Here is a 20,043-nt window from a genome sequence, read left to right as displayed (position 1 = left end):
ACCAGCCCGGCCCACCAGCAGATTTCCCTGATGGGCTGCATGACAAAGGTTCCCGATCCCTGTGCTATACAGTAGTAGACAGATCCAGTTCTAAAGAGCTTACAGTCCAGCAGACTAGACACCCACAAAGGTAGGGGAAAGGGATAGAATATTCATGCAGAGCGAAGTATAGGGATAAATTATACTGACCACTTTTGTAAAGTGCTTTGAGATCAGAGATTGAAAGTGCTACATCAAAGCTAAGAATTTATTCTTATCTGATTTCAAATACAGACTCAGAGTATAAAAACCAAGACAGGCCACAGGATTTGTGCCTCAAGAGAGCGAATCGTGTGCAATCTGCCTGGGATCTGAAGTGAACTACACTTTAAGGTTCAGTACTCTGTGCATTTCAGATACTGAATACATACTAATAAAGGCAAATAAAAGAGCTTCACATACATGAAGCAATTTCAAAGGAAGCTCCTTGAAATACCCCCAAGAAAGCCAACAAGCCTTTAGACAGGCTGTGGTAATAATTATGTCTTCGAGCCATACGTGACAGTTGTATTGGCTTTGAGATGAAAAAGACAAGATCTTTGAAATCAAATGCAAAACTCTCACTGACTTCAATGGGAGGGACTGATCCTACTATACAAACAATTCCAGATAAGATGCAAAATGGGTGTGACTTTACCACACTACCTAGATTTTTGATATGCAGTAATTACGATTGAGGCACATGGGGACAAACATTACATATGGTTATGCTGAAAGGTGCTAATAGATTGGATCCAAAGACAATCACAGACTTGTTAAAGCCAAGGGGTGAGCCAAGCACTCTTTCACGCTGGAGGGAGAAATTAAAACTACCAGAAGATGCTTGAACAGCTGCTGCCTTGGGCAGTGATTCCTCATTACCAATAATGCTGAGCTGTGTGGACTGAGGAGTTTCCTGGCTGCAGACACAGGCTAGGAGACTGGTTGTAAGCAGGGCTGCTCAGAAGATTCGGGGGCCTGGGGTCTTCGGCGGCAGGGGGCCCCTCGCTTTGGCGGTAATTTGGCGGCGGGGGGTCCTTCCACTCCGGGACCCACCGCTGAAGTGTCCTGAAGTCCCGTGGTGGGCCCCTCCCCGCCAAAGACCTGGAGCAGAAGACGCTCCTGGGGCCTGGGCCCCACGATAGTTTTCCGGGGGCCCCGGAGTGAGTGAAGGACCCCACTCCAGGGGCTCTGAAAAACTCTCGTGGGGGCCTCTGTGGAGCCCGGGGCAAAGTGCCCCACTTGCCCCCTACGCTGGGCAGCCCTGGTTGTAAGCTGCAGGATGGGTGTAGATGGCAGAGAGCCAGAGGAAGAAGCTAGTAGAGTGACCCTGAAAGGAAGCAGAGGGACAGGGCTCCTTGTGCACAGAGCCCACTAGAAAGGCAGATGTGGGGTGTCTGAGAGAGGCAATGTTTGATTCTACTATGTGCAGGGAAACAGGACCCTCTGGACATTTTCCTGTACATAACCAAGACCACACAAGCATATACCTGATTTGTATCATCAATTTCTCATCTTAATGAAGATGAGCCTACAAAGCCCCAACTTTGGGTAAACCACTGCGGCCAAAAGGGGCAACCATCTATGGCATTATTTTCATAGTTTATTTGGTATTTAAGTGGTACCTTCAGCATGGGCATCTGCCAAGGTCTCAAAATGATGTTTCAAGTACTTCTCTTGTTCTGGGGTTTGGGGTAAAGAACTGTCTCTCTGGAAGTTTCCATCCAAATCAGTTGTTTCTATTTCCACAGCCAAGTCTCCATCTGAGCTCATGGAGTCCTCATCTAGCATTACATTACACCGACCAGAAAGAAAAAGAAAAAGAGTTAAAGAGGAGAGGCAAAGGAAATGATAATGGAGTCTGGCATGTTTTCTATTAATAAAAAGTCACACCCAGCTTAACCAGCTTTTCTGAATACTTTTAAATACTTCAAAAACTGCCATGGATATACAACTCCACACAAGCAGAGATTTTTAAGCCCCAACCCGCTGCTTTATCACCCTGCCACCTTTTATTATTATAAAGGCTGGTTATGCTGTTGTATTTTCAAACCTGACCTTCCTGTTTTTGATCAAAAGCAGATGTTTCAGAATCCAGAGATGTGATGGGGCAGCCTTTGTCTTTCCCATTTTTGACTTCCTTCTGATAAAGGGGCTGAAGATGTAGCTCCTTCACATATTTACTTGAAAACAAACGGGGAAAAGAAAGCAGATTGACACATTAAGAATTCTCACAATTTTCAAAGCACCGTTATAGCACTGGTTTTTTTTATGATACACTGGGGGAGTCAATAACTCAGGTACAGAGGGTCGTTCATCTGTAGGCAATTAGATTTGAATCCAGTCCATGACAGTGTCAGCCATCACTTAGTAGGTTTTGATCTACATTATATGACTTGGCAATTCCAGTCTGGCTTTTCACAGATGGATAACACTGAGTGTGTGTGGGGGGGGGGGGGGGGGGGGGGGGGGAGGAGAGAGAGAAGAATCCCACATCACAATTATTCTAGCTCAACGGCTTCGCCGGAATGATCAGGACTGAGGTCCAGATCCTCAAAAGATATCTAGGCTCCTAACGTCCGTTGATTTTGGTGGAAGCTAGGAGTCAAAATGCCTCTAAGAATCTGGGCCTGCTGCTTCTTTAGGCTAAAATACCCCGATGTGGGGATGAAAGAGTATTAGCAACAAGAGTGAATGAACTTTTAGAAGTTATACTTAAAAAGGTTAGTTTTGAAATTCTGTTTGAGAGTCTCAGAATAGCCACATCACAAATAAGTGTGTTTGGATGGTAGAATATCTAGTGATTCCATTTGTCATCTCTTTTTCCATTAGCAATCAAGAACCATTACTCCAACCCAGCAGATACTTTGGAACTGCCATCCTCAGGTGAAAAGCCTTCTGAGCTATCTGAGAAACCAAGAGCTGAATATTAACCAGGCAAGCAGGACAGAAGGAAAATAGGAGGAGGGCAGGAAAGAGAAGAGTAACAAGCAGCAATTACAAATAGGTAGATTTATCTTGTCTTCTTTTCACCAGATCTAGAGAGAAACATACAAGGCCTAATAAGCTGAACAGAGTTGCAGAAGGAGCTCAGAAAACCCCAGGAACGAACCCAACACTGCAACCAGTTCTACAGGAAAGTTAGCTGCAGGGTGGTGAAGGAGCAAGCACTACCTCATGAAGGAAGGGAGAAGACACATCCCAGCTATCATGTGGCTGACCCATCACTCTAAGGGGAGCATCACTTGCTCACAGCATGAATCAGGGAGAGGGAGCAATAAATGATATAAAGCCAAGTTTACCCAGTTGGTTTGCCAGAAGCTGGGAATGGGTGACAGGGGATGGATCACTTGATGGTGACCTGTTCTAGTCATTCCCTCTGAAGCACCTGGCACTGGCCATTGTTGGCAGACAGGATACTGGGCTAAATGGACCTTTGGTCTGACCCAGCATGGCCGTTCTTATGTTTTTCCAATGTGCCCAACAATAGTTGTTTGGATTGCTTTCTGACCTAACTAGGGCCTTCCAGTGAAATTATTCTGCAACATAAATAGCCTTCTACTGTCCTTTGTGTACAGACCAGCTTAACGTTGCAACCTCACAACAAAGACATGGCAATTCACCAGGGAGCTGGCTAAACAAGTGGCTATATGGAAAGCATTAAAGCAGACACTTCCCAGTTTCTGACCCCCAGCCGCAAACTTTCTTTTTTCACCATAGGAAACGTTAGACTAGTCTGTCTTGCAGTTCTTATCGTAGCACCTGACATGGGCCAAGACCCCATTGTGCCAGGTGCCGTACAGAGAATTGTCAGTACTTTGGGGAAATTAATTCTAGATCACACAAGTCACTCAGCCCAATAAGACCTATGAACTGCTAAGACTAACATATGAATGAAAACCTTGATACAGCTCTACAAATAGTTTTAATTTGGCACAAAGGAAGGGAGGGCTAATATGTAGATACGGGCAAATTTAATCTTATTGCGTAGCAACACTAACCTTTCTGCCTCTAGAGAGCTGTCCCCGGTCTGTGCATCATATATGCTGTTTCCACTAGTTTCAAGAGATTCAGGCTCCTGATTTGTTTCGTCCTCTGAGAAGAGATCCGGGCGTTTGAAGTCCTCAATGACATTGCTAGGGGAATTCTCAGTCTGTAAGAAATACAAAACTTCATTTCTTCTTAAAACACAAAGGTTCTCAAGCTATGCATTGGCCTGCAGACATTAAATGGTATGTCGTGTCAATGCTACAATCAGAGGCGTGATTGCAGCTCGCACTGGCATACCTGTGCTAGCTTTAATCTAGCTAGCGCAACTGAAAAATAGCAGTGAAGACGACACGGTGACATGGACCCCAGCTCAGGCTAGGAATGTCAATATGTATCCAGAGTTCCAGGCGGGATTGTATAGTCCACGCTGCTGCATTTTCACTGCTATTTAAGTTGTGCTAGCTAAATTAAACCTTGCAAAGGCATGCCTACCTGAGCTGCAATCACATCTCCGACTGCACTAAGGCTACGTAGACATACTCTGAGATGGCTGGATGTGGTTCTTTATACGAGGTAGGGTAGATACAAGTGCCCAGGAGTCATATTTACTGATAAATAGCAAGTGCTGTAAACAAGGGATATTGCCAGAAATGAAATTTATTCTGAACAAAGTGACTTTGGTTCCCTTACAAGAATAAAAAAAAGAGGACAGTCAAAACAATCTTAACTATAAGGATCACTAACCTCCAAGAGTAGTTGGTCCAGATTCTTTGGCTCGAGTTCAGTGTCACCCAGGAAGTCATTTTTTATTGGGGTAAAGTAACTCATCTCAGAGTCTAAAAGGGTTTTAATTGGGTCTTTGTCGGCACGTTCTGCCCATCGTCCTTGGGGCTGGTAATTCACCCTTGGGTTAAATGTCATGCTGTCCGAATTTTCTGCCTCTCCCAGCTAGAGAAAGAAAGTTTTCCACATTTTTAAAGCACTGTGTGTAGTTTCTATGGATCAAATGCAATTGCAATCATTTTTTCAGTTCTCAGTGAAGTAATGAAATGAGTAGACTTAAAATATTTTAAGGACAAAAACAATGTGTTTGAGAGGGAGAAAAATCACTGTTTTACTTAGCCACCAAGACATCAGTTTGAAATCTGAGGGTTATGCATTTGGAGAACTGCTGTTAGTAAGTTAAAAGGCAAGGCATTTTGCTGAAGTTTCTAATAGAAAAGCCCATACTGAGTGGTGGCTGATGTTTTATTAATAGAAGACATGCACTTTCTGAATGTAGATGGCCTGTCTTGATCTGGGGGAGAATATCCAGAAACCGTTCAAATCAAATGGAAGAGGAGAAAGAGTTTGGGATGACCCTCTTTTATAAATCTGGTTTATGATGTCAAATCCATGGCCACTGTATGAGCGTTTACCCCTGTCCCATGGTCAAACTGTTGACAATGATTTCAGAACCCTCAACTCAAAGTGGGCACCTGCAGAGGCAGTTTAATGATGAAGACTCCTTAAAACATCTCACATGCCCCGTACTTTTTTTATTCGTTTTTGTAACTAAATGAGGGAAGCAAAGGACAACATCTTTCTTTTTAAGCGCCCAATTGTATCTCCAATAATTATTTAGAGCGCCGGCAATGGGACACAAACACAGCTTTAGTGATCATGCGATGAGAGAGTTTAATGCAACTGAAAATGGGGCACCAATAAAAACTACCTGCAGAGTCAGAATCTTGTCAAATGCCTCAGCTTTCATGAAGCTCATGTTAGATTCTATGTATCTTTGTTCCTGCCCCTCTCCTGGGTATATTTAAGGCAAGGGAGAGAAACGTGGCCAGCAATTTGTTGCTATTATTGTTAGATGAGAGACGTGTGGAGGATAATACCAGCCAGCTCGTAGATAGTGCTTTTCATCAGAAGATCTCAAAGAGCTGTATAATCTTTAATGTATCTATCACCACAATACCCCAGTGCTATTGTCCCCATTGTATAACTGGAGAACTGAGGCCCAGAGAGGCTAAGTGACTTCCACAAGCTTACACAGGAAGTCTGTGGCGGAGCAGGGAAGGGAACCCAGGTCTCAGACTAGTTCCCTAGCCACTGCATCATCCTTCCTCTCAAATAAAGCCCTTTTATACAGCTACATAAGAATGCCCAGCTTACCAGTCTCTTGGCCCACATAGGTAGCTTGCCATTAGTTAGGATGCAGCTAGGATCTGAAAAACAAAACCAAGTGACTGTTGAGATAAGCAATACAGCTTATGCTGGGAAGTGCACTGAAGGGTGTGAGACCTTGTGATTTCTAGTCCTGCGTGTAAAAGGATGGTCTTACCCTAAAGGGTCAGCGGCCAGCCAACCATGTTACACTGTGTTTTAATGACAGGAATATGCTCCCACTCTACTGAAGTTTAAAAGACTCCTTGACCACCTAAAATATTTTCTATTCTCCTCTCCCTCCTCTGTGATTCTCCAACAAATTTCCACAAGGCTCAGGGTGTACAAGCAGGAGAGTGCAAAAGACAGTAAGTTTACATGAACATCACAACTGATTGACACACTAAGCTGGAGCGCATGCCTGTATCAAAGTCTCCTTTGGCTGGAGTCTGCAGAGAGGACTCCTCTTCCCTCTCCTCGTCAGTATCGTAGTCGGTCGGCGCTTCTGCCTTCTGGAACATCCTTCCACTTGGCACAGTAACATAGGTCTCCCGCCTGAGGAACATTGTAAGTGTACAACCGTTACCCGCATCCTCGTTCCACTCTGTCTTACTCACGCACATGTCCTACATTAGAAAGTTCCGGATTAATATAACAGAGACGGCAGTGACCACTATCCCCAGCGGAAGTTCAGGCTACCAGCCAAAATACCATTAGGCAGTGCAGCACACAGGGCTCAGATCCCCCAGTTAACCCAGACACCCACTTGCACCCTTCCCCCCAGCATATCTTTCCACCGCTACCAGCCAAGTTTTGTGCAGCTCCTTCTCCTACCCCCAATCACTGCTTCGGGAAGGGTGTATTAACCATAAACTTAGCTTTATGGTCATCTGTGAATTATTCAAAATATCCAGATTAGCTCACTGCATAATTTTCATAGAAGGTCAAACATGGAGCTGCCAAAAACTTGCAGCTACAATAGAATCAAATTACTAATATGCAGTTAATGAAAGCCCACTTCAATACCTGATTTGATTAGACCAGTTTAATTCCTTTGCTTTCGTCTGCTGTTGTAACTGATTGAGCGCCACTAAGTGCTGTTTCATACAGTTTGTAATCTCAGGGCCAAGGTGCCATATAAACACACAACTGTTGATAAAAAGATTTGTTTAGGACCTTAAAATTCTGGCATGTCTTGCATTTCTGCAATACCTTTCAGGCTGAAGAGTCCCAAACTGATTTACAAAATCCAATCCTACAAATTACTGAACTCTTCTCAGTTCTGAATAAGTCTCTAGCCAATGGTCATCAAGTCAATTCAGTGAGCTAGAACCCACCCAGAAGCACCCAAAACTATTACAAAAACAACCACCACCACCCAACACCCTCAAACCAAACCAAATCTACTCCAAAACACCATCATCAAGATACAAACAGAACCAGAAATACCAGGTACTGTCTCACCTGTTCATACCATCAGATTCAATTCCAATCTGGTAGACCCAATCCAACTCCCACTGAAGCCAACACTTAGTTAAAACAGATCTGTAATCTTCCACTGATGATGCTCCATTGACAATAGCAATGGTGGGAGCTGTAGCATAGACATGGTGCAGTTTTCTAACAACTATCACACTGTCTACACAGTGAATAAAAAAAACTCTGTACCTTGGCTACACTGCAGATTCCACCATTGCTACCAGTGATAATGAGTTGTGTATTCTAGGACAAAACTCGCCATACAAAGCCCCCATTAACTTTGATGGGAGAAAGAGCCTCCTCCCTTCTCTCCCATTCCCCCCCCCCAGGAACGATGGCTTACTGAGTAAATATGTTAAAATATTCATATTTGTCCTACTTTAGTACCTCCCCTTGAAATATTGCATTCAAAGTAGCATTGACAGAAGCATATTTGGTCAAGGCACACACGTACCTGTCTCCTGAGACTGTGATTAAATGCTTGCAATCATAGGTAAACTTCATCCCAGTTACTATTTCTGTAACACAAGAAATTAAGCACTATTGATCTCTTGTTCAGAAGACAATGAATTTGTGCAGTAATTTTCAGTATTATTCAAGACGATTTTAGGAACAAAATGAGTTTTGGTTAGTAAGGACATATTCTTGGTTCAATATGAAGTGACTGAAGACACAGCTAACAATTAAATTATGGGCATATCCCAATTTGAATTAATTTAATCATATTCCTCTTTTCTCACTGGAATAGCTCTAGTTAAGTGACAAGCTACCAGTGATTCTTCATAAAAAAGTTCTCATTTCTTATATAGTAGCTCTCTAGATGCAAGCAATTCTGGAGGATAGTGTTAAGACAGCATGCAGGTTTTGACATCTTACGGAATATTCTGATTAAAATATTTCTAAAAGCTTTGGAAAAACATATTGAAAAACATTGTGGAGTTTAAAAATGTTCTAAAATATGCTATTATTGGATAAAATGAACTATGCAACTATGATTAGAGCTGGATAGTTTAATGAAAGGCATTTAGAAAAAAAAATCATGTCCCTTTTACTACATTTGCTACTAACTATGCTTTATAGTTTACTGTTTGTTTAGAATACATAGGATTATTCCTGGTAAAGTTTCACCTGAGGAATTGTTGGTTAGGATATTGCTTTGGGGAAATCTTTAATAACTTAGTAGTTTTCAATTCACAGGTGAAATGACTAGTGGAAGAGACAAATGCTAAATTCTACATTAAGTGTTCTTGAGATAAGCAAATATGGTAAAATGGAAAAGCACACCTGAATGGCCAAACATTTTTGCAACACACTCGCCGGAATGGAAGTCAATGACCGAAATACTCTTATCGGAGCAACTGGTTGCTAGAAAAGTTCCTGAGGGATCCAGCTGTACCTGCAGAAACAAGATACATTTCAAATAAGTCCTCTTATTATGAGAAACTGCATATCTTCCTTCCAAAACCAAAAGAGCATAAGGTAGTTACCTGTAACTACAGTGCCCAGATAATTTCAACCACAGATTATGGAGTTATACATATTTACTGTTGTGGGAGCATTAGAAACTGTTGAACTGGTAGATTTCCAGCCAGCTCTGTCATGCCCAGAGTTTCTTTTGTTTTATTAAACAAGTAGACATGTTGCCTTGGAGGGATTAATTCTCCAAACGGTTTGAAGAAACAGCTATTAGATTGTTTCAGAGTGGTTTCTGAACAGAGGAGATGCTCTGGGGAACCTACCAAGAGGTTGGATTTTTGAGAAAATATGACAACTGAATGGATAAATAGAACTCTCCAGATGGGAGCTGGACTGAGATTTCCTGTGGAAGAACTGATCAAATATGCACAATACACCAGTGCCGACTCAAAAACAGAGCAAAAAGAAGCAATTGTCAGTGTTATGTCTAAAGCCATTGTATGGATGGCTCTCTTGTCCCTACCACAGCAAGAACATCTCAAAGAGCGCAGTCCACATTGCTGACAGTGTTGGTAATGCCGTATCAGGGATAAAGTTACAAGACAGGAGATCCTAGTAGCCCTTTAAACATGAGGGATCTCTAACTGTAGAATTTGTTTCCTCCCTTGGTCTACACTATAAACTGGATTTTATTATTTCCCAAGTATGCTGTAAAACCCATCTCTCCCACCCAGACCATCACACACACAGGCTTTTGGGAGAGAAGTGTTCATAAAGATTGTAGATGGTACAGAATATTGTAGGCAACCTGTGAGTCTAGAAGATAATTTTGCCCTGCCATGGCAGTCAGAAATAAAAGGAAAGTTAATTGCAGATTTGCAAGATAGACAACTAAAGAACTAAATTATTATACTGATTTTTTTAAAATGTTGTGGCTGTGTCGGTCAAGAGAGATGTGCAGCGCTTAATGCTAGATAAATTGAAATAAAACAAAACAAGGAAACAGTGATCAGCAAGAGATGGACATGTATTATTAGGACACAATAAATGGTTTCATTCTAATGGGTCAGCTAAGGGTCAGGTATTTAAAGTCTTATACGCAGAACTACTAATGAATGAAGAGGAATATATAGAGATTAGCCAAGACTTAAGCAAAGAATTACAGAGGACTTAGGAGCTGTAAAGCATGTCAAAGATGAAAAAGGAAAAGTGCGAATGGATGATAGTGAAATCATTAGGAAGTGGCAGCAGTTTTATGAGAAACTGCTCAATGAACTGAATGTGAAGAAACAGCTGAGGTCAGTATGCGCAAGCAACCACCTCACAAGAGCTAATCACCACGGTGGAGACTTGGACACCAGCAGTGGGACTGGATTGAGACATTTAAAGCGTTTGGCCATGGGGAAATGGTGACAAAGAACTTTTTCAGCTTAGTTCTCTGTGCTGGAAAAATGCCCGACAAGTGGAGGAAGAGCCCATTGGTCCCTGTTTTCAAGCATAAAGAAGTTTGCAAGAAGAATGTAGAAATTACCAACCCATCAAAGTTAATGGATCACACGATGAAATGGCTGGAAAGAACTACAGAGGAAAGACTTTTGGAGGAGTTGGAGCATCGAGTAAGCCACAACGAATTTGGATTTATGCCAGGAAAGTCAACAACGGATGCAGTGTCTACAGCTCGAATATTGCAGAAGTATAAGGTGAAAAGCAGGGAACTGCACTTAGTGTTTGTGGATTTGCAGAAGGCTTATGACAGAGTTCCTATAGAATTGTTACAGTGGTGTCTGTGATCATACAGTCTGCTGGAGACATAGGTTCACACTATCATGGACATGTACCAGGGTAGCACAACAGCAGTGAGAAGCAGCTTCCGTTTCAGTGCATCACTGATGGTGAGGGTAGATCTAGTTCAGGGGTAGGTAACCTATGGCACGGGTGCCGAAGGTGGCATGCAAGCTGATTTTCAGTGGCACTCACACTGCCCAAGTCCTGGCCAGCAGTCCAGGGGGCTCTACATTTTAAATGAAGCTTCTTAAACATTTTATAAACCTTATTTACTTTACATACAACAATAGTTTAGTTATATATTACAGACTTATAGAAAGAGACCTTCTAATAATGTTAAAATGTATTACTGGCACGCAAAACCTTAAATCAGAGTGAATAAATGAAGACTCGGCACACCACTTCCGAAAGGTTGCCAACCCCTGATCTAGATCAAGGATCATCAGACTTAAACCCATTCCTATTTCTGCTTGTAATGGTGTACAAGATTATGACAGAAGCTTCGTGGAACATGCTTTTCACTGATGTTATGTTATGATATGAAAATAAATATGAACTGGAGAAAGACCTAGAATTATGAAGGGGTGCATTAGAAGCAAATGTCTTAAAAATCAGCTGACAAAAGGCCGAACCGATTCAATCCTTTGTTCAGAGGGACAACGAGAAGCCAGTAAAACTAGATGGTATAGAATTAGTCTGTGCAACAATTTAAATACCTCAGTTCAGTGTTGAGCCATGATGGAAACGTTAAAGATGCTAGCAGCTGCATGACGAGTGCTTGGAGGGAGTTGATGGGAATTCTATGCAATAAGAATGGAGGGAGTTGATGGGAATTCTATGCAATAAGAATATGCCAAGTAAACTAAAGAGTAAAGTGTATAAGATTGTGCTTAGACATATGGGTCAGAATGCTGACCAACGAGGAAGAGAGAAGAACAATTACATCACACTGCCAAACTGAGAAGGCTCAGGTGACTGCCACGTAAGATAAGAGCTGAAAGACTATGCAATGAAAGGGTATGAGCCATGAGGCAGGTAGCCCCATCATCAAAAAGCAGAAGGAATGTTGACTGAGATTGCATGGTTATGCGAGACAGGTTGGCCAGAGAGTACAAGAGCTAGGAGTCATGGGACAAGGACCAAGAGAAAGACCTAGGGAAAAAAGAAGGTAGTTCAAGTTGCTGAAGGAGGACACGAAGAAAGTTGGTGTCAGCTTGGAAGATGTACTTGACAAGAACACGTGGAGATGAACAGCAACTGACTCCAAGTGCCAGGACAAGGGAAAAAGGAAGAAGAAAAGAGTTTCATCCAAACCAGGGGACCATTGTGACTCCTGCCTTGCTAACCTGAAATGTGACAAATCCTAGGAAAAATTTTGGAAAATTCCTACAGTCCCTTGCAAACACCTATAATATGTTTCACTGGACTGTAAATCTACAGTGCTGCCACTTCTAATCTCTCTACATCAGATTATGTCTCTAGAATTTAGACCTAGAAACATGCAACACACACAACATTATGCTTTAAATTTTATATATGCATACACATAGTGCAAGTTTCAACAGAGCACTTTAAAAGCTGCAGCCATTACTTGCTTACCTTTAGTAACGACCCATCATCACCTTGCGATCCTTTGTAGCACCACTTTTGTTTCCCACTGACAGTGTTGTATACTCTGTAAGAAGGTCATTCTGCATTTTAATGGTGTGCAGTAGACAAGTGATTTGGCTCAGTCAAGACTTGCCTTATGTGCGCACATAACAAACAGAACAGGGGAACTTTGCCAGGTAGTTTTCAAATCAAGACAGACCTTTATAAAGTACCTGCTTATAAAAGCACAAAGCTGCTAAGCTAAAATGCTTCTGCAGTTTGCCCTAGGGCTTGTACATATTTCTACCTATGTCGGTATAATTTGTTGCTCAAAGGTGTGACTAAGCCGTAAGTTACACCAACCTAAGCGCCAGTATGGACAGCGCTATGTTGACAGTGAGATCTTCTCCCGCAGACACAGCTACCACCCCTCATGGAGGCGGTTTTATTATGCTGACGGGAGAGCTCTCTTCACCAGATTAATGTAGACTAGCCCCTCTTCTCTGATATCCCAAGCGCCTGCAATTCACATTGGAAAAAAAAATCAGGTCCTAAATCTCAAGACAATAATGCTGCTTGAACTCATATGCACTTAGCTACATGTGGTCTCACTATAGAGGTCACCTTTTGGCAACCTCACAGAAGCATGTTACCACCCCTCTGGTACAGCCGGACCTTCTGAAAGGGGAAAATCTGTTGGGTTATTAATAATTATTATTTTAAAAGACTGACTTGAAACTAGAAAGTCTGGTTAGGTGCATGTTCTAGCCCTCTACACCAAGAAAATAACTTTGCCAAAATGCCATAAAACTATTTATAAATGGCAGTTTTAGTTTACATATTCAGGGTATTTTAAAATTGCATTTATTCTCTCATAAGCTGTTTGAAATGTTTGCTGTACGTTGCACCATGTTTTAGTTCTAAGTCTTCTTAATTATTGCTTAGATTTCAACAGTGCAAAAATAAAGTGTGCTAAGCAATTTCTAAATGCAGAGGAAGATGGAACTTTGTCTCAGAAAAAGGTATGATGTACAAACAGTTTCTATAATGAGAGAATTTACGTCATACCTGGCTATGAAGGACAACAGACAAGCCAGTAGCATAACAAACTTATCTACTGAAAGTGAAACAGACCTTTGGAAAAAAGTCTAGGGTAAATATAGTACTCTGATGTTGTGGAAAAAGTCAGCAATGAGGATTGGACAGGACAGGTTGGTATTTGCCAGTGATTGGTTCCACCAGAACCATTATCGAAAGATGAATTATTGGAAGAACTGGACATTTACAAATGGTTCAGGTTAACCAGCGTATTAAAACTGCTGCAAGCTTTGTTGTCAAAGCATCAGAGGAAGATAAAGAACCTTGGAGTTCCATTTGTCTGAGGGATTACTAAATAAAGAATTACCATTTCATTAAAAATGGGCACGGCCATTATTAGGGCACTTAAGACTCTGGTGTCTTCTCTGACCTTTGAGTTTCTCGACTCAAAGGCTACCAAACAACCCTTAAGATGTATTCCTGTTATTCTGATATATTGGGGGAAAACTCTTTATTAGAGACAGCATGTTTTATAGTCTAGCCTGCATAAATAAAGCAAATAAAACAGATCACCTGACATTTCTATCTTGGCAGGCAACAGCTACGTATTTCTGTGTGATATCAATATCCATGTCATATAAAGTGGTTTTTTCAGCAACATGATGAGTTCTGATGAAATTAATCCCATCTGCAACCTGCAGAAAAAGACGTGCAGACCAGAAAACAAGATTGGAGCACTCGGCTTCTTGTAACATAACCCTGCCTTCTGTCAACAATTTTTCCTATCTGTGTTTATGGGTATGATAAAAAAATCCCACATAGAATGTACAACCCCATGCCAGATAATGCCAATAAATCCCTGCTATGGAAACCCTGTAAATCTATAGTGCCTGCAAGGACCTGAATTTAAATCTCAAACTCTAGACAGAGATTATTCAAATTGATGTTTCAAGGGTAAGTTTATAGTATACAGTGTAACTTCAATTTTGTTAAAAAAAAAAAAAAAAGAGTACACACCACAGAGAAGACAGTATCTTGTCAGTGATCAGCTGCTATCTACAGAGGGATGCTACAGCTTACCTTCTGTGCACTGCGAAAATAAATACTTTTATCAGCTCCACAGCTTATCATTTGAACTTCTCCATTACCTAAAGGAAAAGGAAGGGAAAATGAAGTCAGAGTTTAAGGTAGGCATCAAGACCTAATAAGGATTCATTGCAATACCTCCCTTTGAAGAGCTGTAAAGCAAGAACGCTAAAATTGCACTAAGTAGCTCCTTTTAAAAATGAAATGCTTAAGATCTAAAGGTCAGATCCATAGCGGATATAATTCTGCCAGCATATATAAGAGTCAATGAAGCTACTCAGTTTCCATCACATGAGGATTTGGTTCCAAATTTCCATTGACAAATAGAGAGTTATGAGAACATGCCAAAGATTGCTTCCCATCTGAGGCAAACATACATATGGGAAACCACTCTTGCAAACTGGGGTAATTCTTTGTCATTATGAATATCTATGAATTGACACTCAATCACAGCCTAGAGGTTAGGACACTCCCCTGCAGTGTAGGAATCCAAGTTCAAATCCCTTCTCCATATCAGGCAAAGGAGGGACTGAACCCAGGTCTTTCCACATACCCACTGTGCGCTTTAGCCTCTGGGCTAAAGGTTATAAGTAGGCTTGGAAAGATGTGATTTTTTAGGTCAATAAACATTGATTTCACCACACACACACAAAAAAAACTATTTCCATTGATAACAAAAAGTTTACGAAACAGGCAAAGTTCTCAAGCAGTGTTTTACTCAGAGTTTGATTTACGGCTATTTACTTTGTCAGCATCATACGTCAAAATATACAATGTGTATTTTAAATGGTTATAAAGCTTTAACTTTTTGAATCTCGACATCAACATGCCCCCCCCATAATCTCCCACAACTGTGAAAATTTAAAAATCAATAAACAGAAAAAAATGCTTAAAAAATAGTCAAAATTACAAAAAAAAAAAAAAAAACCAAAAATCGAATGTTGCCAAAGTCTAGTTATAAGGGAGCGGACTTCACTAGGCACTTTAAAAGTGCCCCCCACAAAAAAAAAAAAAAAAACCAATCTATTCACTGCTTTAATTTTTGTATGTGCAAATTTTTGGTTTCGATTTGAGTCAAACTGAATTTCCCCCCACACACAATTTTTCTGAACTTCCAGCAAATCGGAAGGGGGAAAAAAAAAAAAAAAAAAAGTGTTATTTGCCCAGCTCTGCTGCCAAGCTATGCAATGAGTCATCCTTTTAATGAAAAAATTCAGTTAAAAACCTATTGTAAAATAAGTTCTCTCTTCACAGCACTGAGACAGATCAATGAAAGTTTAATAGAAACAATAAGTATTAATATGAAGTCTGGAAACTTACCTGCAAATTTGACAGCTGTTATGGCAGATGAATGATCATCCAGAGTTTGCTCCAATTTATAATTTTTATCTACGTTTAATACATGAATCAGTCGGTCTCTGCTTGCTGAAGCCAGCAGTGCCATCCCTAGAGACATTAAAGGGACATTTGTAAAGGCATGTGGATTTCTGTTCCCTTTAAAAATAAGCAACATTTGTTTGAAGCATCATATTCTGAAAAATTACGACGTGAAAATGGAATCTTCTTACACAAATGATCATGTGTATTCAGACTCAGTCTCATTTTACTTAAAAAAAAACAAAAAAAACAACCCACCATTTTTTCCAGTAAAATATATTAAAGTCTCAAATAAAATATTTAACAGAGCTAATCAATAGAAGGCAGTTTTAGATGAATATTTCTGCTAAACTAAAGTTACACATAGTTTGACGCAGACTGAAGCCAAAGAAACACAAATAATCCTTCAATATATTTTCAGCACCTTCTATGTCAGGGGCAGGCAACCTATGGCACGGGTGCCAAAGGCAGCACATGAGCTGATTTTCAGTGGCACTCACACTGCCCAGGTCCTGGCCACCAGCCTGGGGGGCTCTGCATTTTAGTTTAATTTTAAATGAAGCTTCTTATATATTTTTAAAACCTTATTTACTTTACATACAATAGTTTAATTATATATTATAGACTTATAGAAAGACCTTCTAAAAACATTAAAATGTATGACTGGCACGCGAAACCTTAAATCAGAGTGAATAAATGAAGACTCAGCACACCACTTCTGAAAGGTTGCCAACCCCTATTCTGTGTGTTCAGTTGTGCTTTTGTCATTTTCCTCGAGCTGGTTTTTAAATACTTACCAGTTTCTGGTTTGGAATACTCCAAGCAGAGAACTTCTGAATCATGAGCTTCCACCTTAACCACTTCACGCATAAACTGTAACTCATGTATCCTACAATAAAAATGCAGCAGTGAAAAGCCAGCAATTTTACACATTGATGGGTGGGAGAAGGAGCAAACCAGTCCAGCAAAGCACTTATTAATTATGTTTATTATGGTAGTGGCCTAAGGGCCAACCAAGAATGGGGCCCGGTTGTACCAGCACAGTACAAACACAACAGCAGATGGCCCCTGGGGAGTTTACAGTTTTAACAGACAAGACAGACAGAGCGGGGAAAGGGATAGAACACACATAAGCACATGCTTATCTTTAAGCATTGAGTAAACCCACTGAAGGCTCAAAAAATGATTTGAGGACTGGGAAAAGGTCTTACAGTGAGAATTTTAAGGAGCTCAGTCTAAAAGAAGACTGAGAGGTGACTTACAGGTATAAGTACCTTCATGGAGGAGAACAAATACTTGGTACTAAAAGGGCCCTTTAACCTAGCAGAGAAGGGCAGAACAAGAACTGGAAGATGAAGCCAGACAAATTCCAATAGAAATGAGGCACAGATTTTTAAACACAGTGAGGGTGATTAACCGTTGGGACAAAACTCCCAAGGAAATGGTGGATTCTCCATCTCTTGGAGTCTTCAGATCAAGACTTCCTGCCTCTCTGGAAGAGGCAACAAATAGTCCTGTGGCACCTTAGAGACTAATAAATGTATTAGAGCATGAGCTTTCATGGGTGAATATCCACCTCGTCCGATCCATGTCTGAAAGAGATGCTTTTAGTCAACACACAAATTATTGGGCTCAGTACAGGCATAATTGGGTGATTTTTTTCTGGCCTGTGTTATACAGGAGGTCTAGATGACCTAATGGTCCCTTTTGGCCTTAAAGTGGATGTATCAATGGGATTACATATATGCTCAAAGTTGAGCACACGCTTAAGTGCCGTGCTGGATCAGGGCAGAACTACACAGTCCCAACTTATTACATACTGGCCAATCAGGTAATAGGGACAATACAAAACCACTAACATTTAAGGAATAAGATTACTCTCATGATTAGTTTTGTAAACAGACGTAGAAAAACCCCAATATGGAGAAATCATAACCAAAAGGAGGTATTAGCAAGGGGATGAGATGAAGTGGGACACTTCCTCCAAAGTCAGGATTGAAAGTATCTTCATATATGCAACGAGAGAATGTAAATTTAGCAGTAACAGGAATTCTTGGAGCATTGCATGTGCATCCTGCCCTCTTGGGATGAGCATGTAATCCTGGATCTGCAGGTCACATGCTCTTACAGATTCAAACATTCAGACCCAGGTATAAGAGAAATCACCCCAGTTGCTTACCACACACCCAAAATCCATGAGACCTAAGTGGAGCTGTTCAAAGCGTTTTGCCCTTTTGGCATTAGTAGCAATTTTGGCTTACTGGGTGCACAAGACATGGTACTTATGGGAACTGGTCATTCAAACCAGTCACACTGAAGTATAAAATACCGCTTCCTTCTTAAGGAAAATGGAGCTGTCTCCATTTACACTGTCCAGAAGAGTTAGTGTTGCTGAACTACCTTAGGGAATTATATTGCTGCCCATCACGGTGGTATCCAGCCATCTTCCATGTAAAATCAATAGCAGCAGCAAAGTCCCTAGTGGGGTTCATGGAGTCTCTGGCACATCTCAGCTTTTAGGGTCAAAACTCTGCTTGCAATAGCGGGTTTTGGAGTAGAAAGGGGTGTCAATGTCAAGCATCACCTTTGTGGTAGCAAGGTTTGAGATCTGGACCAAATAACCCTCCATGACTGAATGGAGTTGGAGGGTGTGTCTACACCCAAAATTAAGATGTAGGATGGGAAGGCATAGCTGTGCTCGCTTTAACGTAGCTAGTGCAGGTAACAATAGCGGCGAAGACACAATGGCATGGACCCCAGGTGTGCTAGCAACTCTAATGTGCACCCAGGGCCCCCAGCAGGTTTGTACTATGGCAGCTGTGCCTTCACTGCTAGTGTTACCTGCACTAGCTAGGTTAAAGCTAGCATGGGTATGCCTACCTGTGCAACAATTATACCTTAATTTGCAGTGCAGCTGTATCCTGACAGGTACAGAACCTGTAGCTGCTTTGCATTTCCAGGATAATTTCTGTTAATGTGCAACATTCAGTGAAACAGAGTAGAGGTGACAGTTGATAGATATGATAATACTTGCCTCAAGTTGCCTCCTCTGTCACCTGAGGCTAAGTGCTGGCCATCAGGGCTAACCTGCATCACACGAACACCTGCTTTCACATCTAGATACCCTGCATTTTCATTTCTGTCAGGCACACTGGTTGAATCTTGTAAATGCTGACTATTATTATCCATGTACACCACCTTCAGCAAGTTCTTTATATTGTGAGGGGGAAGAAAGAGTGAGTTAGGTATACACCTTAACAATAAACAATAGAATGCTTAGTACAGTCTCTGATACTAGAGTAATTTTGACTTCAATAGTACACTAGTACCTTAAGGATGGGATTTTCAAAAACGTTTGGATGCTTGAGGAGCACAAGCCCCAGTGACGTTCAATGGGACCTATGCACCTCAGTCATGCAAGTTTTTTTTGAAGTCCCACCTTAATGTTTATAATGCTGTCTGCCCCAAGAACTCAAATCAACATCATCCCTAGCTGGAATATGGGGCTTTCCATCAGCAGATCTGCATGCACATTATAAAAGAGGGCAGTGTCCTTAGCCCCCTTTTACCGATGGGGAAACTGAGACACAGAGGTGGCTGTTCACCCAGGGGCAGAGGCAGAAATAAAACTCAGGTCTCCTGAGCTGCAGTTCAGTGCTCTATCCTCTAAGCCACAGTACCGCCAAAGCACTGTCAGATACTGACTGAGCCTCAAAGACACCCTTGCGAGGGTGGTAAGTATCCCCATTTCATAGATGGGAAAATGCAGTACAGAGAGGTGAAAACAGTTTACCAGTCTTGTTCTTTAGCCACTAAATCCTCATCTCTCGCTTTCAAAAAAAGGCAAATCTGTACAGAATATTGTTGGCTTAGGTGAACTGATACATGTGGATAGGAACTGTTCCAATAGGCAAGAACAGGATATCCAGGAACCCTCGGTTCTTCAGATCATTGTAAAACTGCTGAACATGTTTAAAATAAAAGCTAAATACCTAAAGGTTTTCATTTGATTTAAGTTGGAAGTAACTTGCATTTTCTGACTCAAAACATGTGAAAGAGAGAGATGACTGCTGAAGAGAGGTACTGAACCAGTACATCCCACCTCACCTCAGT

The 20,043-nt window shown here is 41.3% G+C and overlaps 1 protein-coding gene across 1 annotated transcript in view; it reads right to left on the bottom strand.

Moving 5' to 3' along the window:
• The window catches only part of WDR62 (WD repeat domain 62), a 39,211-nt gene that overhangs the window by 8,662 nt on the left and 10,506 nt on the right, over nucleotides 1–20,043 (bottom strand). Inside the window, exons 11-25 of the mRNA XM_032776317.2 lie at nucleotides 18,965–19,140; nucleotides 16,728–16,819; nucleotides 15,874–15,999; nucleotides 14,548–14,615; nucleotides 14,041–14,162; nucleotides 12,439–12,514; nucleotides 8,923–9,034; nucleotides 8,093–8,156; nucleotides 7,186–7,308; nucleotides 6,581–6,714; nucleotides 6,169–6,221; nucleotides 4,753–4,956; nucleotides 4,020–4,171; nucleotides 2,077–2,201; nucleotides 1,644–1,802 (exon numbers count right to left, since the gene is read on the bottom strand). Of these exons, the coding sequence (XP_032632208.1) occupies nucleotides 1,644–1,802; nucleotides 2,077–2,201; nucleotides 4,020–4,171; nucleotides 4,753–4,956; nucleotides 6,169–6,221; nucleotides 6,581–6,714; nucleotides 7,186–7,308; nucleotides 8,093–8,156; nucleotides 8,923–9,034; nucleotides 12,439–12,514; nucleotides 14,041–14,162; nucleotides 14,548–14,615; nucleotides 15,874–15,999; nucleotides 16,728–16,819; nucleotides 18,965–19,140 (1,786 nt within the window). The remainder of the gene's footprint in view (nucleotides 1–1,643; nucleotides 1,803–2,076; nucleotides 2,202–4,019; nucleotides 4,172–4,752; nucleotides 4,957–6,168; nucleotides 6,222–6,580; nucleotides 6,715–7,185; nucleotides 7,309–8,092; nucleotides 8,157–8,922; nucleotides 9,035–12,438; nucleotides 12,515–14,040; nucleotides 14,163–14,547; nucleotides 14,616–15,873; nucleotides 16,000–16,727; nucleotides 16,820–18,964; nucleotides 19,141–20,043) is intronic.

Source organism: Chelonoidis abingdonii, chromosome 11 (genome assembly GCF_003597395.2).
Source record: "Chelonoidis abingdonii isolate Lonesome George chromosome 11, CheloAbing_2.0, whole genome shotgun sequence".
NCBI lineage: Eukaryota > Metazoa > Chordata > Testudines > Testudinidae > Chelonoidis > Chelonoidis abingdonii.
Note: the sequence above shows the minus strand (reverse complement) of the source record. Positions and strands in the feature narration are given on the sequence as shown.